Genomic DNA, 23,409 nt, shown 5'->3' with positions numbered 1-23,409 from the left:
GCTTACGTATAGAAAAGTTAACGTTTCTTTTTTCTTCTTTTTACTTTTGTAAGGTTTGTTTACAATTTATTGGCATGCGTCTTTTAAACTCTGAAAGGAGATTTAGTTAAAAGTCTTAAACAGGAAATATTTCTAAAAATAGTAAAAGTAGTCTTAGTTCCCTTGTGCACTGCAGCATTATACGTTTCATCTTATGAATTAAGTTTTCTTATAAGCTAATAATGAAATAAATGCATAAATGTCTCGTCATATATAGTTAAACGTTTTCAAATATGTATTTAAAATTTCTCTTTTAATACGTTTCTTCCTCTTTGGAGTATATTCTTTTCATAATAGTACATGATGGATATATAATAAGAATAGTATTAAACGAAACGAACTATGCGGCTAGGTGAAGAGTTTGATAAATACTATTATATGAAGACGTATTGTTCAGGATGCTTTATTATTTATTTATTTATTTATTTATTTATTTATTTCCTTCTTTATGTATGTGGGTAATTCACCCTCGGCAATTCCTCGTCCTGTGCAATAGTATCATTTGCAACCTTTCCTTATCAATAGAAACATGTCTTAGTCACAATTATATGTACTTTATACCATCATAATTTTAGTAATATAATGAAAATACAATTCATTGAATAATAATGATTATTATTATAAAAATTAACAAGAATTGTAGCGTTTGTAAGAGAATAAAATATTAGCGTTTATTTGTTAGGAATGAAGTGCAAATTAACACGTTCCTCAATTATATGCTATTTTAAACTTCAGTTAATTATGAGAGTCCGTCAGCAATCTAACTAGAAATCCAGCTACTCAAGTCTAGAACTGACGTACTTTGTGTGGCATGTTGTATCTTATTAACTTTGTGTATATGACGCGACGATAAAAAAAATGCAAGGTGAAGATGATTTATGGCTTTTATATGAAAATCGATGGGCCTAAATAGTAAATTTAACTACTATTATCATGATCTCAGGTTTCAACAGGAAATATTCATTTGAAATAGTTTGTATTGCAATGTTCTGTTCGGTAGAGTCTTAAATAAAACCAGTAATTAAACCCATCAACTTTTATTATACAAACAAAGTCTAAAAAAGCTTTTACAAAGTTTTTGTTAGTTTGGAATGTCTTCAGAGTTCAATAAAAGATCCTCGGCTCAAGAAAGTGGCCTTGGAATAAAGGTTCAACTATCTTTAACTCGTAATGGCCTTAGACAGTTATGGTGGATAACTCCTTCGCTCATAGCAGCCTCAGCAGTGGGTGATTCAAGAATATCTCCTTCACTCATAGCAGCATTGGGAGATCGTTAAAGGACTTCTACGTATCTCATAGCAGCCCCAGGATAAGATGATTAAGAATAACTCCTCTGTTCATAACAGACTCAGGAGATGGTTTTAATAGAATATTCCATAGCCCATGGAGGCCCTAGGAGAAGATGTTGATGTATGAGTGATCAGCAATAAACTAAGAGTTTTCTCTTCTTGAGTTTTTTTTTCATATGCCTCTTCTTGAAGGGTTGAAGGGAGGCCCAAAGAGGGAAAAGTCGGCCATCTTCGTAGTTTTTTTTTCGAATCCTCAGCGTATCTCTCTGGAGGTGTGGCTTTTCTTACTATGTTTACTATTGTTTGTTCATCAACGTAAAACATGTGCTCGTTATAAAGCCATACGGTTACAGTGCGTGCAGGAATGGAACCTTACAATCCTTACAATATATATTGACACAGACACGTAACAAGTTTTTGAGACCCCAAAACTCTTGCATAAAGTACACAATATATACAGTGTTGAAGAATACGCATACTGAATATATATATTCTGTATTTAGCTTGACACGCTGTGCAAATGCAAATGTTGCACATACGGTATACCCTACTATGGTAAGTAATAATTCTACACTGCTTTTGTCCTCATGCGCTTCGGAGAAGTATAGCAGAAGGATACAAAGGAGATGCAATATGTGCTAAATATACAATTTGACCAAGGAAGATAAGTTTCTAGAAAGCAATTTATTTATTGATAATAAATTACAACGATATTTCAAGAATACGCTATTAATCATTGAATAAAATACACTAATACTCATAATAATGTAAACTAAATAACACAAATTAAGAAGCAAGAATCCTTATTAGGGTTACATACTTTCTAACTTTTAAAGAAATAATTCAATATTATATCATACCACCGAAAACACATTACGTAACCTCTTTTACTTCGGGCGTCTCCCTTAGTTTAAAGAGTACAATCATGGAAGGTTAAACTGAAAGATTTCATTCCATTTTTATTTCTATTTTACTTCAGAAATTACTTTTTTTTATTAAATTTTGTTTTGAATCTACAACCTTTTAAACATATCTTTTGAAAATAGATTTCCCTAGGTGAAAGTAGGTAAAACTACAGGGTGACAATATACAATGCAACCCGGAGTTTAGGATAGTACAAATTTTGAGCCTGAAACGACACACAAATAGTGGTTATACCAAAATGAAGCGTTGTTCACGTATATATTTTAAACTAGGAAGCAACGATTGAAGTACACTAGGAACTACACAGTGTTGCCAGATGTAACCGAATGTGTTTTTTTTTTTTTTTTTTTTGCAAAACACGTAAATTGACTCATAACTCATACGTATGAATGTTCTGTCGTTAATTTTCAGTTTGTTTAGTTGGAGTAGCTTGAAAACTATGGAGCAGAAAAAAGAATTTTTCATTTCCACCGATAACTAATCAGATGGGATTTGTGTAAGGGGGAACTTAGGAAATCATAGTTTTCATAAATTAACACTCTGAATTGGCAATACTGGTGATGTTTCAGTGCATCAAAATGTGTGTTCAGGATCTATATACATTATGCAAGTCATGAAAACAACGAAAAACAAACTTTGAAATTATCATGATAAAATTTTCACTTTCATAATCCGACAACACTGCCAATATGACGAAATGAGTTAACAGCTCTTTAATAGATGTTGGAAATACTCCGTCTTTTGATTCAAACACTGGTTCACATGTTTCGCCATGTTGGCAGCAACTTTACGAAGAGTAGAAGTGTTAATATTTCCAATGGCACTGCGAATTTTCGTTTCCAGATCTTGTATAGTTTAAGGATTGTTCTTGTATACATCTTGCTTTTAGTAGCTTCATAGAAATGAACAGCAGTGTTGTCGGGTGCATGTAAGTAATAGTTTTATCATGGTAATTTCAAAGTTTCTTTCTCGTTGTTTTCAGGAATTGCATAATGTAGACAGATCCTTAACACTCATTTTGATGCACTGAAACATCATCAGTGTTGCCAATTCAGAGTGTTAATTTATGAAAATTATGATTTCCCTAGTTCCTCCTTACATAGGCCCCATCCGATTAGTTATCAGTGGAAATGAATTTTTTTTCTGTTCCATAGTTTCCAAGCTACTCCTACTAATCAAACTGAAAATTAAAGACAAAACATCCATACGTATGAGTTGTGAGTCCATTTACGTGTTTTGCAAAAAAGAAAAAAAATACTTTTGTTTACATCTGCAACACTGTGGGGTTTCAAGTGTACTTCAATCGTTTCTTACTAGGTTACAAATATATGCATGGACAAGGCTTCATTATGATATAACTATTATTTGTGTATCATTTCAGGTTCAAAGGCTATACTATCCTAAACTCCGGGTTGCATTGTATATTGGACACCCTGTAGTAAATTATATAATTTTTTGAACACCTTTCTGCTTCTTTGTATTGCTAACTTTAATTTTAGTTAGTGTGGGTATTTAAGTTTCTCTTAGCAGTGTTTTGTGTAGTTCATTAATTCTCGGAGGAAGTTCAGTTCTATTTATGATACTTTCTTTGTATTCAAAATGAACGTGGAATAAATAATCAAGCGAAGAATTGTGGGGGGTAGTTATATGTTCAAGAGACCAGACATTTCTTTAACTTATTTTCCGCAGATTTGCGCTCGTTTATGTAAATAGTAACCAAGAGATTCGAGGCAGAAGGTAATTCTCCCAAAGAAATCTTAACTGCAGGTAATAGATTACGTTCAGTAAAATATCAATGTCTTAAGTTTTAGTACTTTACGTGAGCCATTTACATTCTCAGAATTTCAGTTACTGATTCTTAGCCATATTTTTGAATGCAAGTGTATTCTGGGATTCGTTTATGATAATGAAAAATTGGGCCGCGATTTAATAGACTTAAGGATACGTGAACGAGGTAAAAGGAAAATATTCTAAATATATTATTGTTGGTTTGGAAGATGTTATTAATTTTGGGTTTAGCGTCTGTATCCAACACTGAGGCTAGATAACACGCAAAGACACAGCTTAAGGTGGAATTCTAAGTTAGGAATACTGTAAATGTCAATATTTCTCTCAACTCTGTCATATCAGCTTTACCACTAGACCATCTTGGAAAGATCCCTTCTTGTGTGTCCTGTGTAGCTGGAAGTTACTTAGCAATGATAAAGGAAACTCCTTAACCTTTAAACACACTCGCTGGGGTAAAATCCACCCCAACCCATTTCATTTATGTGCTAGAAAGAGAAAAACGATTGTAGCACTCTCTGCTTATAGGTACATTTCTGGCTGCATCTTCTGATTGTATTCACCCAAAATTCCGTCAGTTTTCGTTAAGCGGTTATGGTGTGTGGATCATAAATCATTGACTGGGGTGAAATCCACCCAACGCGTGTATTTGTGTAATATAATTTTTGTCAAGTTTTCAATCTATGTTTCCAAAAACTGTGAGTTTAATATATATATATATATATATAGTAACATAGGCCAATATTATTCTGGTAAACTTTTTTTTTAAAAAAAAATCAGTAAGGGAGAGATCACAAAATGGACAGTGTTGCGCAAGAGTAAAACAGAATAAGGAACCTCTCTGATTCTGTTGAGAGTGATGAAGACTTGAATCATAACGATTCTTGTGACGAAGAAGATGATCTACATGAAAGTGGACTTGATACAAATACTGAATAAGACTGTGAACAAGAGTGATAACTACTACGCGTACGTTCCGCAGGAACTAACAGCAAACAGATAAAGGGAGAAATATTGAAGCCTATTTGCCTATTCTAAGGAGATGACCATTACTACCATTACTCCCAAGCCCGGAAGGATTATTACATGAACAATGCACATTGACAACAAAATTGATCCAGACACAGCTGAGGGAAAGAAACATGCTATGATAACTGATTATAATTTAAGTAAAGACGGCATTGATATTGGTGACAAGGTGGGCGGAACGTATACTATGTCAAGAAAGAATAAACGTTGGCCACTTATAGTGTTTCTTAGCATGCTAAACGTTGCAGGCATAAATGCTCATGTAATTTCTAAAACCAACATTGGAATACAAAAACAAGTAGCCAGAGGAGTATTCCTGAAAAAAGTGGGTTTGGATCTTTGCAGGGCACATGTTACATCTAGGCTATCTCTACATTCCTTGCCCATTCATCTGAAAGCAGCAGTCAAACGCATCACTAATCTTAAAGATGAACCCAGAAAAGGGGATAGTAAAGAGAGCTTCTGAACGATGTAAAATATATCCCCTTCAAAAGAACAGGAAAACTCAATCGCTATGCTGCAATTGCAACAAGTTGATCTGAAGAAAGCATAGCCTTGAGCATTGTGAAGAGTGTGTTTCTGATTACGATTTTGGTCTTCCACTTGATGTGTTGTGGAAATGAAACATGTAATACGTTTAGAAAATATCTGTTTTCATGCCATACAGTATTATATTTTTTCGTTCTACATGATATTCAAAAAAGATTTTTCTATATTCATTTAGTGAAGAAACACAAGTACGTTTTGTTCTGAGCATTCATAAGCAATGAAAGCTTAATTCTATCTTTCTGAAAATAGTTTGAATTGAACATATGAAAAAGTACACGGAATTATTTAATATATTAATCCTGCTAACACATACAAACACTAGAAACCCTCACTAAAATTTTAAACACATATTTTTACAACAACACATAAAAAGTATATAATAAAAACGGTAAAAATATTTTTCTTTAAAAATGGCGATGAAATAACTTATCTACCAGAAAAAATGATCACATCTCGTAAGAAATTAAATTTTGCATAATTTTAGTCTTATATTTTAATACATACAATAATTTATATGTAAACAACATATAACAAATGGGGTGTAAATAGCCCCGTGTGTGTTTAGGTCCTAAAATTTAGCGCGTGTGCATGAAGGTTACAAGTGTGTGATACTAAGTTGACATGCTAGGATGAAATAATTTTGTCAATGCTTAATAATATATTCAGCATAAGTTCCCGTTCTTCCTACAAGTTACCTTTTCATATCTACGAAACGTATTACGAACAAGATTACACTTTCTTTCTAAGTAGACAGAAATGACTCAGTAATATTCTGCTTATATTTTACACACACTTTGAAATATTTATACACGCATAATAAACCAGTGAGTGCATGTATAATAAACTTGAACATATATATTACACTGGTTGAAAAGTGCTAGAGATGAGACATTTTCAGTCATAAGTTTTGAGAACGCGGCTTCGTGGCTATGTAGTAGCATAAATGTATCGGTAGAGGACACTAGTGAGTCATTGCGTCCAAGAGGAGAGGCAACAAGTAATGCGAGGTTTCTGCTCAGGAGCAAGCTAAGACTGGGTAGAAGTTTGCACGCGAAAGACACGGGCAACACGGCAGCCGTTGTTGTGAGTACAATACTGTAGTGCAAACTAATTGGTATGTTTGGAAATGTCACAAAGATTACACCAGTCATTATGATAGTCGAAAAGCTGTTTTTTTTTGTCTTGAGGCAGGTCAAACTGAGACAGAGGTTGCACGTGTGATGGGGTTAGCGGAATGCGTTATATCCTGACTGAGGAAGGCTGCTGTGACCAAAGAATGCTGTACGCATGCAAAGTGGAATTCATTGGAGTACAAATGCTCGACACTGCATTGGCTAACTGCAGGAAGGAAGAGGCGAGTTTGGTGGGGCATCGGTGTTCGTGTGTCCCCGAAAAATTTCACGATGTCTCAATAGTGTGGGTGTTTGAGCAGTAGCCCGTTAAGTGTGTTCCAATATCCCACACTCACAGTTGTGCCAGATAACAGGTGTATAAATCATTCTGGTTGGGGTGAGAGGAATTGGGCAGGTGGTATGTTCTCTGATGAGTCATCTGATGAGTGTCTCGGGGAAAATTGTCTCAGATGAGTGCTTCTGCCCATCAATTCGTATGCCAACACCAAGACACATTTTACCATTCACCGAATATCCGATAATAGGACAAATATTGTGGCATTGGTCTTATGATATATATTGATCTGAAAAATGGAGGAACAATACTGCATATTTTTGCAGGCGAAAAACAAGGAAACAGTATTGTAATGAGATTCTGACAGGATATGTTCGTCGTTTTCGTGGAGCAATGGGCGCAAAGTTCATGGATGACAACGCATGTCCACACAGAACTGCCCAAGTGAAGAGGCCTTGGAGCCCAAGAATATCTACCACATGGATTAGCCACCGTATTCTCTTGACCTTAGTTCCACTAAGCATGCCTGGGATGACCTTAGCCGAGAAGTTGCACAGAGAATACACAACCTTTAACCGTTCAGGACCTGGAAACTGTCTTAAAGGAAAAATGATTCAATATACCTGTAGAACTTTCTCGCGCACAGCATGGAAAACAGATGTACAGAATACATTTGTGTCCAAGATAGTCATATGTTTTATTGATTTGCTTCGAACTACTCTCCACTGAAATTCTACAGAGTGGCCCAAAAGTAGGTATACAGCCCTGTACTGATCAGTCATGATATATTATATTATTTACTTAATGTTATGCATACAGGTATTGACTTAGTTTCTTCCTTATTTGTTCTTAATTTATTTTCACTTTTACCTTAACCTCGGAACAAACCGAAGTAAATAAATTCATTATCTTAATCAACTAAATGTCATAATTGATAGATGCAAGTCTGTATACCTACTTTTGGGCCAACCTGTATATCATTCTTAACTAACGACTGTGCTATGTGAGTTGAAAATATTTAAATAACGGTCGAAAAATAAAGAAATAACATATTTCTATCACACTTATGAAACTGGCTCCAAGGAACAAACCACAAACGCCTCCTAGCGACACTGAAAAACAAGAGTAATAAATCATCTTTTTTATTATGTGCACAATAAATAACATCACAGAGTTAGCCTAATTTTCTTGTAGCAGACACAAGCTTTAAATGAATTCATTTAACTAACTAGATATTTTATCATTTCTTCCTATAAGATATAAACCCTATCCTTGAAATATAAACTAAAAAGGACTTCCGTGCCAAGTCTCTCTTGATTTGCGAAGAACTCGTACTAAACTCATTATTATCTACTGTATTTACACAAATCAAGTAATAAATACCGCATCCGAGAATTAAAATCCAAATACAATGTAAAATCAAACATTACATTTTAACTATTCTAGATTGTGTTCATAAACTGATATATATATCTCTTTTGCTATTCATCAAAATTATGTATGGTAACCTTATGTTTGTTAAATTACGTTTCAGAATTGAAATTGTACTTTTGAATGCTTGTGTTACTACTTTAGAATTCATTTCATAATAAAGCTTCAGTAAAATAAGATTTCAATGCTCTGTATTTAAGCTGGAAAATTACCGTAATGCTTATTATTATGGGATAAAAAATATATGGTGATTAAAATTCATTGCTTTTCAACCCTAATGTCGAGTACTCTCTCCTAATTAATTCAAGTACTTTTCTCGTTTCTTTAAGTATCAAAGAACACGATACCACTCTCAATTCAACTGTATATTTTGAAAATACCTCAAAAGATAACGTATACATAGAATATATTTTAAAGGTTTATTATATGTATTAATGCAAGCTTAACACCGAATATTTAACCGAATATAAAGCGCCATGTAGCTTTAAAATTTACTCTAATGGCTGACAGATGCAATATGTACGGCTTTACAAATATTGAAAAATTGACAAAATAGTATAAGTTAGTGTAAATGTGGTTGGAGTATTACAAATATAACCCCACAATTCATGACAAAAATATCACATAATGGAATAATTATTAAAAAATGTAAAATCTCAGCACAAAATGAACAATATACCTAAAAGATCATAAAAGTTGCATACTTCTGTTTTATTGTTTACAACCGTCATGAATACACTTTAAGGTATACACTTACCTACAATGTCCAACATGCTTCTCATGACTCTAAGCTGTATTCTATGCGAGCTTAGTTGAAATGTTAATTCGTATGTGTAGAATTCAGCTTTTGAATCAGTACTGCAAATAACATGACACAATACCAAAATTAGTATTTGTGGGTGTGAACAGTAAGACAATTCTTATGGGTATATTATTTTACAATGCAAAACATTATTTTGAAGAATTATATTAAATAATGTAATCCCGACAGATACGTGTGGTGATGTAGAGCGCCACTGGGTATAGTTTATGCTAAGCACTGGGTATTGTCTGCTAAGCATTGGAAGCAAACTCACAAACAGTCGACACATCAGGAAAGTTGTAGATGATGAAGACTTACTTTTCCTTCAAACAACTCCTTTCGCCAAATCTCAATAAGATAATACCCTGTTAGGTGTATTTCGGAAAATGAAAACCTTCGACCAGAAATGAAACTATCTTTTCTTTTCTGGCTTATTAGATTACCTGGCAATTTGCAAACAGAACATGTTTGGGATATAACTGGATAGTTCTCGGTCGTCCAGTCAACAAAGACGATTTTCGTGAACTGAGATGCGTTTATCATACAAGTGATTTTTGTGGAACATATTGAACATTTATTTGATTTTTCATAATGCATATTGCGCCTGTTTCAATCACGTAGAGGTTTACATCATACTCATTCATCAAGGTTAAAGATGTAAAGCACTGATGTTGTAATTACATATGTAACAAAGCTATAGTACACATTTCATTCCATTCATGTCTTTGTCGGTGTTGCAACTCTCATAAAAACAATTGTATATAAGCCGCTTAAATAACAATTACAGTATACACTACAATTACCTTACAATAATTTTGTAAAGATTTTTTTCGAAAACCACATATGAATTTTCAGAATACTTTCATGTTATGGATGTTTACGATTAATATCCAGTAGTTTCTTATTAAATCTCAAGTTTTCTCATATTTACCAACTTTTTCTCTATCATTCACATAAACTGAGGTTATGATATTAAAGAAGATAAAACAAAAGGGATGATGCAATAATTAGTCAAATATCGCTATTTTATTTTCCACAGAATAAGACAAATATATTATTAGTGACGTATATTGATAAAGTAGGCATAAACATGATCACGATATATTTTTGTTTTTCATTTTAGTTAATACATACATATTCAGTCTTAGTATTCTTCAATGGCTTATATACTCTAAATTACCTTTTGTTAATTGTATTTTTTAAATTATATTCACCTAAATATTGTATCGGTGGATAGAGTAAATTGGAGAATCATGTTAAACAACTGTAAAAATTTGTTGTTCGTTGAAATAGTTTTTTATAATTATTATTATAGAATCAAGGTTGTCAATGCGCGAATATAACTTGATAACTGTCATGGTAATACATGATATATCATTAATAAGTAATAGACTTCAATTCAATAAAAGATCTGCAAATAGTAAGAATATACAAGTAAGAATATTGATGTAATTATTGTTGATTACAGCACTGAAATAAAAATATTGACCTTATAAAATACAGAGGTAGACAAAGAATAATTTCAGAATGGAATGTTACTTCAGTGTGGTATAAAGGCTAAATATATTTGTTTTCCAACACGTCTAGTTTTGCTGACCAGAAACAAAAATTAACAGTTATTAAAGGAAAATTTAATGGAATGCTTTGAAGAATATTAATATTTATCAAACGTAAGAAATCAATTTTATTTACAACAAAACGAAGTGTGTAAGTTACATATGATGAGGGAGAGAAAATAAAGATATGGCTAATTTTTTGGTATTTGGAAAACATTTTTTGAGGTGAAATATAATGTCGAAATGTGTTGATATAACATAGATTATATATATATATATATATATATATATATATATATATATATATATATATATATAATTTTAGTAGGTAGGATATGTTCTGTTATTCAGGTAATAGGCAGGTAACTTGGAAAGAATGTTAAACTAGGAATGGAGAGTTTCGAATGAAGGTGGCTTAACGGATGTGGTCCTAGTGACAACAGATTATTAAAAAATATTGTAGAAGTGAAAACGGGGTTGTAAGATTGGTTGATGAAAAAAGACAATTAGTGATTTTTAAAATACATTTGTTTTATGGCAATTAGACACCAGAGTTAGAAGAAATCATAGTATTGTACCTAAGTATTCAATCAAAATTTTGCTGTTGATATCTGCCTCCCGAACCTGTTCAAGTATAGTAAAAAAAATATCAAATCAAGTATAGTAACATTTAACCAGAGTAGGTATTAAATAAAAGATAAAAAATTAAACGATCAAGATAATTATATATGAATACTTGATATATGAGTCTAATTAAGAAAGAACAGCCGTGGGAAGACAATACTATTAGGAAAAAAGAAAATAATATTCTGATGCTTTGTGAATAAAGGATTACGAAAGATTTTTTGATATACTTTCTGGAGTTACTAGAAACGTTGAGGATAACGGAAACAATATGAAAACCTTCGAGATTCTTCAGATGTGAATGTTGAAGAGAATAGAGAATATTAATGGTATACAACTGAAAAGATCTGAAGAAGTGCTTGGAGTACCAACGAAAAAACGTATTAGTAGAAGCAATTGAAACAAGAAACGGGACAGATCAGAACATAGTATGGAGTAATAGATTACGCAAATAGTAGGAAAACTGTTATTTCCTTAACGAAATCTCTAGATTGTAATTTTGAGGTAACCGTTCGCACACCATGAGAGGACTGAATAACACACTCTAGTTCTATTATCGTCAATTTTACTTTCAATCACAATATACATTGTTAACCTAATAACAACTGAATGATATTTTATGTGTTGGAAGTAGTTTCATTTTATATTAATAGCTGATACATATTTACCTTCGGGTGCTCGCGTGGGCGGTATTTGCACTGTCTTCGCAGAGAATTACGCACTTGGCTAGGGTTGATTATCCCCACCGTCAGTTTTTCAAGAGATAATTATTAATACAACAGATAATACTGACTCATTACTTCCGTAATATTGAGTTGCCATAATTACTAAAATCACAAGGACCGTGAATTTGATGCCACCTGAGCCCTAGTGTAAGGTCACTACTTACGGCTGCCCGAAAGTTAACATCAACTATTAGTATCTTCCGTATTTATCAAGACACAAAATAATCTCACTACGTTTCTCTAATCCTTCCACTAACTGAAGAATGCTAATAAGTAGTTGCTTGTCTTTCTAGATCATCTAATAGTTGGCAATGTTCCCACACTCCGTTTTTCTCACACAGGTTAACGTTTTACTCTTTTGCACAGAAATTTTCTTACTTTTAGCAAGTGGTTTTCCAGTGTAGACAAAATAGTTGTAATGGTTGGAAAATTACTTCAAAAGCTATGAATATGATAAAGACAAAAATAAATATATCATGATGTAAAAATACTAACCACACAATAACTGAAAGTTCATGGAACTATTCATTTATGGTATATCTTCCTTATATGAAAATCTTACAAGATGCCAATAAGATACGGAAGAACCAAATCAACTTGTTAGATAGCTCTCATCATTCTCACTATAAAAGCCTAAAAGGTAATTTGAAAACTCAAAAGGTAATTCGAGAAAATCGACATGAACGTTCTGTCAAATCAATCATTTGGAAATTAGAATTTAAATTAATAATCAGTACTTAACCGATACACAAACTTCAGTTAATTTTCAGCAAACCACGTCCTACAAAATTGCCTGCAAACTTTTCCACCTGCAACATTCAGATAAAAGGTATGAGCTGTACAGTGTGGACCAAAAGTCAGATGACAACCTTAACAGGGGACAGGATTAGGTCAGGGTACACATTAGCTATATTCATGTTTAGGGAATGTGGCAACCTCGGAAACACAAGTGACCACTACGGTCACCGCGCTTTAGCCCGCCATCTTAAATATCAATTTGATTTTGAAAATACAGGAGTCAGCATCGATGGATGTTTTGCATGCAGTGCTTTTGAAGACGTGGAATTCATAGACCGTTTTTTTTATCAAGTGTTCAATGTGTTTCTTATGTTGAACCCCATAGCATATGCTTGAAATAACCTTCCTCTACAACAATATGCCACATGCCTCTTCTATTTGGAATGCACGGTTGCTAGTAATGTCTCTTGTTGCGGTAGCAAATGCTGTAAATTCCAGCTCTTAATGGTATACAGTAGAGATTTAAGCTAGGTGGCTTCACAGGTAGAAATTGGGTTGCGAGAGATCCAGAGAATGTGGTGGTGAGGTCACTAGTGTTTTACACCCGATGTATCTCTTAAGAAACTGTTGATGCACATAGTTTTACCCATTATATTCTCAATCAATAGTGAATACATACTGCTTGATGAACGTTGCGTATGAGTCGTCCTCTAATAAAATTGACAACAGGACCATCTCATCTTGCAGTCGCAGGTATTGGTATGCGTTAAGAGTGCCGTAGATAAAGAACGGACTAATTATTCTCGTGCCAAACATAGCGCGCTAGACCATAGCCTTTTTTACACAAACTATTCTTTATATATAAATGAAATGCGGGTTCTTGTCACTTTAGTAACAGTAGTTTTGTTTGTTTATTTCTCTATTCACGTGAAAATACGTTGTGGAAAAGATCAACATCTTCAAGAGGAGATCTAGAGTGGTTGGTTGTTTTTTTGCCCATTCGGTAAACTGCATCTAGCGATCTAGATTGTCTTCTGCTAGACGATGTTGCAACTGCATTCTATATAACTGCCACATGTTGACGGGTATGAGTAGACTTTCGACTCACTCCATATTCTTAAAACGGTTTATGATACATTGGGAGCTTTTGCTTAAGAACGAGAGAATAGAGTAGTGTTGTCATGTCTGTAGACAATTTTGGATTATTACAGTTTCCGTTTCTCCGAATCTGCTGAAGAGTTTGTTTATACCATTGTAGATAACGGGCACACTATTGGGAAGAAGCATATTGAACACTGCAATTATCATACGCGAGTTTGCTAATGTTATACATCACGACTTCCTCAACACGTTCTTCAGTCGTTGGCAAGATTGTTGTCAATGACAACAACAAGAAAGTCATAAATAGTGAACGATCACTGTTTATACAAAATGGTCAACTACATTGCATTCATGTAAAGAATTGTTTATGCCACACGCCGACTTTCGTGTTTGAAACTATAAAGTAATATTCAAAATGACGGTCTCCAACATGTCGCATATAGTGATAACTTAAATTTCTATGACTATTTCTTCTTCTTTATGGTTACATTTCTGAGGATACCAAATCCTTGAAAGCTCATGTATAAGTAGTTTGAAGGACCAACTAAACAGTCTTTGCTTTAGACCCACAGACAAACTGTTTTGTCTCAATATTGCAAGTGGTAAAGTTTGGAGGCGATTTTGTCAGAAATGGTTTACTGAAAACTAACTCAATTTTAGTGATAGATTAAGCATTGATTATTAATTTATATCTTATGTTCAGAATTATTTATTCACTTTGGCCTCATTCGTCAGGAAATTAAACGTTGAATTTCTCGATTTTTTTTTGTCTAAAGTTCGATAGTCAGAGTGATGAAGGCTATCTAGTTGGTATGCTATTTGATTATTCAGTACTTCATTGGTATCTTGTGAGTCTCCAGTTCCAGTCCATAACATTACACTTGAAGTGATTTCGAAGGCTATGCAAATAATATACTGTATGTCTCAAATACCTGCGAAGGTGCCTGTATACCCCTTTGTATCTAGTTTCAGTGCAGCTTCGATAACAATGGCATTCACTCCATTTTCCATTTATCACGTCTATTTTATCTGGAAAAACAGTACACGATAAGATTTTTAAAAAATACATTAACGAATGAATTCGAAACTTTCTCCTAGACTAACCAAATAGGTTTTCTACTGCGCTACTGAAGTTTTCATGCAAACATTGCAAATAGTTAATTGAAAATTTGGTACACTTGTCTTGAAACAGCCGTTAATAATTTGAAAATCTCACTTTGGTTCTATTTTGATAAATATAAAATTAATGGTTATTTAAGGACTACAATTAATATTTTTGAAATTTCAATAAAAGAAAAATTGATGAAATGTTAAGAATGAACAGAAGAAAACTTTAAAATTTAGGAAAGGAAAATGAGATTTTTATAAGCCGAAGCATTTCGGTTCCGGTAACTTAATGAAATAGTTACAAGAATAGTTAATAATTCTCACAAATAAAAGCCCATAAGATTAAAAAGAAGAATAAACCCCTATAATAATAATAATAATAATAATAATAATAATAATAATAATAATAATAATAATAATAATAATAATAATAATAATTATTATTATTATTATTATTATTATTATTATTATTATTATTTTGAAATTGTAAATAAAAAATTGTCTAATCTTTTTCCTTTTACTTTATTAAATGCTTTTTCTAGAGCTAACACAATATGAGTAAAGGATTGAAACGTTTCTTACTGGACACGTGAAGCGGGATTTCAATCAGATTAATATGTAATGTCTATGTTCTTGCACGTTACAGTGCTTGACTACACTTTTCAGTGTTTTAACATTTATATTGCACATATGTTTTCATACTCAGCGGAAAGCCGTTGAGGTATAGTGTTGCTACTATGGACATTGTTGTTCCTCAGGTGTGTCTTTGTAGAAGTAACGATATACACTGACCACCCAAAACATTATTACATTATTGAGCGACGTTTTTGGGCTAATATTAGTGGCATATGACACAGCAGTTCCTCTGGCCAGATGGGGACAGATATTTCACTCGATCAATCTGTGTAGAATGAGGAAGGCTGGTGATATATCAGAGTTTGATAGTGACCGTAATATGATTTTGAAGATACAGACTGAAACCACAACCTGGAACGAGAATCTAGGAAAAAGCAAACTACCGTGGTTAGTGTTTTCCAAATGAGAAAAAGGACCGAGAAACTAGCACCAACAACAAGACTTGGGGCTGCCACATCTCATTAAACATGTCGCACGTTGCCTAACAATGAACAAAGAATAAGTGTGTCCAAACACATGGATCACCCTACACTCTTAGATATAAGCCTCCTTAGCCGACTATCTACACGTGTACCAATTTTAACGTAACCATCTATAGCGACTGGAAGAGACACCTGTCACAATACTAGTCATCATCACATCGATGAGCAAATCACGATCTATTGTGCCACAGGGAGCAATTGCTCGAAATGTGCATAACATGACTACGATAATCGGTGGTGGATCCGTTATTATTTGGAAAGGCTTCTCTTTGTCAAAAATGGACGCAATAGTCATAGACGTATCTAGGGTAAGGGGGCGAGCGGGGCGGTAGCTCCGGGCGCTCATAGTAAGGGAAAGAGCGAGAAAATGTAAAAGTGTTAGAAATGAATAAACGGCACATCGCCCAGAAAAAGTATTGGTGCCTGTAACGTTTAGCGTTACGAATATATTTTTTTCTTTTCTTTCTCTCTTCTGTAGAAATAGATAGTTATGCTACCAGATATGCTAAAATGGGACGCTATATCTGGCTGAATCGCGAACTAGCTATTCTGGCTGTCTACCTCTGAATGACGTTTACGTCATTCAGACTGGAATAGCAAAAGTGGAAGTTTCGAATCTGGAAGAGCGGAAAGTGTTAACCGTTGAAAAAGTCAGATGACAGTTTAAGAAGTTTTTCAATTTGGGTAGAAATTGAAGTAAGTTTTGGAATTAAAGCGAATTGAATTTCTGTTTTCCATAAAAAGAATATATTTCATAGTGCTACAATCAGTGAATTTATATTTTCATTATTAATAAGTGTTTTTTATTTAGATCGTCTGAATTACACTTAGCGGTATATGTGAGTGCACATATTATGTTCACCTCAGTGTAAAGTAAGATAAGTTTATTATTTGAACTAAGATTAATATCTCGAAAAAGCCAGATTTGAGGCGAGAGGTAAATATTGAAAATAAGTAAGCTATATGAAGCTAGTAAAGTATATAAAGCAATAATGGTTGATTCTGAATTATACCCGTTTCTTCTTTAAAACGACCCTTGTACAATCCTTGTTGAATGTTTGTATTGAGAGATTTTCATATCTCATTCGGTTGATATTTGAGAACGTTTATAAAGTATTCGAAAAGAGGACTTAATCATCTTATTATTTCGAAAGAACTACTTTTTCTTAAATTTATACTTCCCCTGTATTGGTGGAACATTTTTCCATGACGAGGATTCTTACTAATATTCTTATTACAAAAGTACGAATATAAATTTTTCCGTTTTGCGAGAAATGTGTTCTAGTCTATATTGAATTAGGTAGTGTCCCGCGAACGAGCCTCGCTTTTATAGCGAGTGCACGTTACATGCCCTACTAATTAGCATTGTTGGTTTCTAAAGAAATAGATTTGTTAAAAATTTTCTTGTTCTCTGCTTTCGTAACTCAAACTTCACAGTATGAGTCGCAACAAATGTTTACTCTTACTTAAAGACATTTATTATATGTGATTTGTTAAAGAAGATGTGATATACAAGCTGGAGAATAATATCTTACAGTATACGGAGGATCGTTTCAAAATCAGAAACAGTCAAACTCCGAAATACGTGTTCGGCGTTTTGTTGGTGAGGAGATTTTCTACGACGGTGAAAATGAAAGTATGAAAAACGAGAGGAATGAAGAGACATATACAATCAGCTGTTTGAGCAGGAATATTAAACTGAGGGTAAAAAAAGGAATAATAATATTTTCAAACTTGAAGCAGTTGTAAAATAGTGGCTTACGGATCAGAACTTAACCCAAAGAATTTCGTCTCTTTCAGACTGATCAGAGTGATCACTACCAACGGTTTTTTCTTAATTCGATTGTCATATGAAATCATTCTAATTTGAATTAATTTATTGCCGTCTTTTCTCTATCAAATCTATTAAGAAATTAAGTAATTTTTATAATTTAAAAACATGTAGTAGCCAACTATAGTTCTGGATTTTAAATACAAACAATAAACACATTCTTCACTTCCGTCGATTAATATTGAGAAAAAAAAGCTTCCTCTGAATTTCCGTTACATTTCACAAAATATTTTTTACCGTAAAAGAATTGAAATTAAAATGCTATTTGTGTGGTAAATACAGAATAAAATAACAAAAGTTTACAATTATTACTGGAAATTAATGCTTTCTCACACTTCGTACAATTACAAAACGTATGTATTGATTGATTCTAATGTATTGAAGTTTCATTTCTTTGATAACAAGATCCTAAGACGAATGGGCATGGTGAATGAAGGAAAATTCATAATGAGGAAATAAATAATTTGTATTGTTTACCAAACATTGTTAGGTTCATCAAATCTAGGAGGCTTAGGTGGGTAGGGCATGTAGATAAAATGGAAGAAAGTAGGAAACTTTTCAAAGTTTTAACTAACTCCAATGGGGAAACGACCGTTAAGAAGACCTAGACGCATATGCGGGGACAATATTAAGATGGATCTCGCAGAAATAAGCATAAAGTAACAAGAATATTCTGTCGCTTTTTCACTCACCACCATCACCATCGACCACCTTCTTGCTAACGTTCTGAAAGGCCATAGATTCCATCGCGGTAGAACTTGGTGAGCCTCGAGGTGGAGAAAGTATCAACTACATTTTGCACCTCAGCTAGGGATTTAAACAGACGTCCTGTATGGTGATTGTCCAAGGAATGGAACACGTGATAAGTGGATGGTGCAATGTCCAGGAAGTATGGTGGCTGTAATAGTGTTTCTAATGTAATTCGTAGAATGGTGCAAGGGTCATCCTTGCCACGTGGGTCTTAGCGTTTTCCTATAACAGGAGGACCCCTTTGCGATTCAGAAGTACTCTCTCCAGGGTTTTGAATTTTTTTCTGAACACGCGCAACTGCTGACAGTACACAGTTTTATTGATGCTCTGACCAGCTGGTAGCAGTTCCCGATGCACGATGCCGCGAGCAGTCCACCAAACACACAGGAGGACATTCTAGTGCAGTGCTGGTTTCGACTGTTCTACAACCGGTTTATGGGATGCTAAACCATGAATGATAACGACTCCGTGGAACTTTGTACAGGACTCATTTCTCATCACATGTCAACATCCTGTCCAGCAATGGCTCATTTCGAAGACAAGACAGCAAAAGAAACACAGGTGTCTGTTCGCGTTCTCTTCTGCCCGGAGAGAAACAATGTACGATCCATCGACTCAACTTGTAGTTCCCCATTACTTATTCGGAAAATATTTATAAAGTAAAGAAGGATTTGCTGAAGCTGGATGCGTGAAACTCGGCATTTCAACTTTTAACTAAATGTAGTAAAATATGTTTCTGCGTCTTCAAAATTACATTTCTAAGAGTGAAAGGGGGCAAATTTCTATAGCATTAAAATTACCCACTGATTATGACATTTGGGCAGAAAACTATTTTCCTTTTGGTCTGGGGTCGTCCAGTTAAGCAAATGAGAGTACTGCACAAAGTGGATGATTAATTATGTTCTTTTCTCTTTTAAACATGTTGACGTAGTTTATTTTTTAATTTTTTCTTTCAAATTCTATTATGAACAATATTAATTTGCTGAAATTATTAAAACAGACTAACCCTCACTTGGGGTTCTAGGAGTATGTTTTGGGCGTCAAGCCAAATTTGCCGTCCGTGACATAATCTTTGATTTAACGTCACGTACAATAAAGTTTCAGGTCTCAGAAATGTATAAGAGTATAAGTCAAATATATTATTATTATTATTATTATTATTATTAATAATAATAATAATAATAATAATAATAAGAAGAAGAAGAAGAAGAAGAAGAAGAATAGTTAATTCCAACAGCAACAGCTATGCTAGTAATATTAACACTGTTGTTAATAAAGGTATCAATTAAAAACTAGTTAATTACGAGTATGACAACTATTTGCTGCGGAAAGAGTTGAATATGGTAAATATATTTGTAAGAATGATTTACTTCAAACCTGCACAAAGAAAGCAAAATTTGTGACACATATAACTAAAACACAACATGATGTTACTAATAGAAGACCAATGGTGTGGGTATAGAAAAGACAGACATTATGAAAGGTCTGGGAATCAAATTTGATAGGTTCTTAACATTTTGTCACCACACACATGCTATCATGCAAACAACAAAAAACAAAATAGGTTTTGTTTATTTATTTATTATTTCAGAACGATAGAATATGTATTTATACAAATTACTTCTAAGAACTAAGAAAGAATCTAGTTCTGTAATATGAAACAATATATCTAAAACTTTGACTAACAGATTGACAGTATTCTTGGTACGGACACGATGGTAGTGCCACAAGGGGTTTTTAGCTCCAGCGCCGTTTAGGTCTTGTTCCATTTAGGACTTCTGCCTCGAAATGATTTTTAGATTTTGTGCCGTTCAAGTCTTATGCCATTTAGGACTTGTGCGCCGAAATGATTTTTAGGCCTTGGTCCGTTTAGGGCTATTGCCGCGTCCCCGTAAGGTGTAGTGATCTAAAACCCATTACTGCCCATCAGAACGCAGAGTGGTGGCAATTCGGAAGTACTTGCCCCTTGGAAATGACTACATGGTTGGGAAAAGGTGGAATGAAGATGGTGTGCGTTAAACACAATAGGCAAACTATGACGGATTCTAAACTATCTGTCTGGCGAACATTCCACCATGAATGAGTTCATTGTTTTCCAGGAGGCGGAGACCTTTTGTTAACATTTCACGCTCTGGGATTCCACTGAGTAGCGCAAAGCACGCAGTAGTGACGCATGGAATACCATGGTATTTGTGGTAATGTTTGGCTGTAAAGTAGATAGTAATACTTCATGCTAATCCCAAAGGAAAATGTATTGAAAATTTAAGCGAGAAAAGTAAATGTGTCCTACTCGAACGTTTTATAGTCTTATGTTATTGAATGGAATGGAAATTAGAATGTACATTACCTTGGAACTTGCTCAGGCAATCAAGGCCCCTTTCGTCGCACATTGATTGTCGTACTGAAAAATACACATTAAAAATGTTATTTTTAGTATATTAAATATTATTAGTATATTAAATTATAATACAATTTCATTTAGAGTTTTAAAACGCAAGAAATAATAACCTATTGTTCCGTCACTCAGTAACAACTGGTATGTCTTGGAATAAACAGAATGTAATGATCCCAACGTTGAAGTGTGTGCTGAGAAAAACGCTTTTTCCCGAAGAATAACTGCAATAACAAGAAACAGTGGGCCAGATGGACCATGATGTTTACGGAAAAGAACTCTTTCATATCATAAAACAACGCATGGTGTAATCCTATAGATTCTGCCCTTGGAAAAACAAAATGATATCCTTGTAATATGGGTCCTTTCACTGTTCTTCTTTCAACGTGTCATCAATTTCGATGTGGAAAACTCGCAGATCTTCAAGAGTTTTCTGTTTGTCGTCTATGTCTCGAGGCGCTAACACGTGTCTTGACAAACTGCCCACCAAGGCGTTCGAGTTGCCAGAAATGTGTGAAATAGTATAGTTATACTGCCCCAATTCAGCAAGAATCCGTGCAAATTTAGCCACATTTTTGTCTGACGAAGGTATCTCAAGGAATGACAGTCAGGTCGTAAATAAAGTGTCTACCTAATAAAACGTAGCGAAAGCATCGAATACTAAAGATCAATGCAGCTAATGTGAGTGCAAATAGATGATATATCTACTCATGGGGACCCACAGCACAACTACAAAACGCAATAAGTACTAATCGTGTCCGATCCCCATACAATTTCATCGAGGTAATGGTACACACAATATTTCTCCAAACCAGTAAGCGTTAACTTCATCAGATCGTTCAATGAAGCAGGGGAAGTGATACACCCTTGTGATAACGAACAAAAACAATACTGCTAGTCACCAGCAATCCAAAATGCAGTATATAATTGAATCTTTTTAGTCAATTTTACTTAAAAACCCACTCAAAAGATCCCTAATAGTAATATACTTTTTTCTATTATACCGTACCACAATGTCCTGAATACGTGGCACGGGGAAGACGGTGGGTACAATGCAAGAATTGGACTGTCTGAGATCAGCATTAAATCTAAAAGATCTGTTTTTCTTACGAACTAAAATGATTGGACTGTTATAAGGGCTACTACATTTTTACTAACCTTTTGTTTTAATAACTGCTCACTTGCTCATTGACATCATCACATAAATGATACGGAATCGTGTATTGACGGACGTTAACTAGCTGATCAGCTTTTAGTCGAATTTCATAGTCCGGGGACCAACTAAAACATCCTTGTGTTCTTTTATTAAATCATAAAAGCGTTGTTGTTCACTGTCTGAATGTTCAGAATTCACATTTACTTTAGTACAGTCAAACTGGTCATGTTTAAGTGGTTGAGGACCATTTTCAAGCGTATGGTCATTACACAAATGTTCTTTCCTATCTTCTACACATTACCTAGAATCTTATTGAGCCATAAAAGAAATTGGCTCTCGGTGGGATTAGTTTTGTGAATTAACACTATCCACATATGAAGAGTAAGGGGAAAAAAGAAGGAATGTCACAAATCTGCATTTTCGAGAAAACTGCTATTTAATATTGAAAACCGCGTAAGAAGAATAGGGTTAGTTACATCTTTTGCCCCTTTTTACATGGACATTTTTACATTTACGCATGCATGACATATACAGTCAAATAGTACCAAGAGTCATCAACATATAAGACAAAGCACCCGAAAAAGCACATACATGGACATTCCCTGTTTTTTCCCCTTACCCTTCATATGACCCTTGCACTAACAAATTGACAGTACCTGCTAAAATTTTTTAGGTTGCAACCAATTTTTAGAACCTACAAAACCAAAACATTTGGTGACTTGAACAGACGTTTTTGTACGGGGTGGCAACATACAGAAGACTAAGCCTTAAAAACTGGTGTGACTAAAGTTGAAAATTTATGAGACACATAATTTTCATGAGAAGAATCTGGCAACGTTGAAGGCGAAATCTTCCCAAACCTTGTAACTTCTAATTCAATTCATTCTGATCTACGTTAGCCTTGTGTGCAAGCAAAAACTCCTGTCTAAGAAGTGGAGGATGTGTATACGTAGGAACCACTCTAAATGGATGACAAAAAATATGTGATCCCATCCGGAATCGAACTAGAGCTATATTATTAACTGACAGACTATTCCCGGTAACCCCTTTTAAAAA

General features: G+C 34.1%; 1 protein-coding gene across 1 annotated transcript; it reads left to right on the top strand.

Annotated features, from left to right (window-relative positions):
- Positions 1–5,130: 5,130 nt before the first annotated feature.
- Positions 5,131–5,532, top strand: LOC145665901 (uncharacterized). Its single transcript, XM_081733008.1, has one exon. The coding sequence runs from the start codon at positions 5,131–5,133 to the stop codon at positions 5,530–5,532; it is 402 nt and encodes a 133-aa protein (XP_081589134.1).
- Positions 5,533–23,409: the final 17,877 nt, after the last annotated feature.

This window comes from Thermobia domestica, chromosome 12, assembly GCF_964235325.1.
Source record: "Thermobia domestica chromosome 12, izTheDome1.hap1.1, whole genome shotgun sequence".
Taxonomy (NCBI): Eukaryota; Metazoa; Arthropoda; class Insecta; order Zygentoma; family Lepismatidae; genus Thermobia; species Thermobia domestica.
Note: the sequence above shows the minus strand (reverse complement) of the source record. Positions and strands in the feature narration are given on the sequence as shown.

What these genes read in the sequence shown, in the direction of transcription:
- LOC145665901 (XM_081733008.1), top strand. Translation starts at nt 5,131, where the DNA reads ATGCACATTGACAACAAAATTGATCCAGACACAGCTGAGGGAAAGAAA.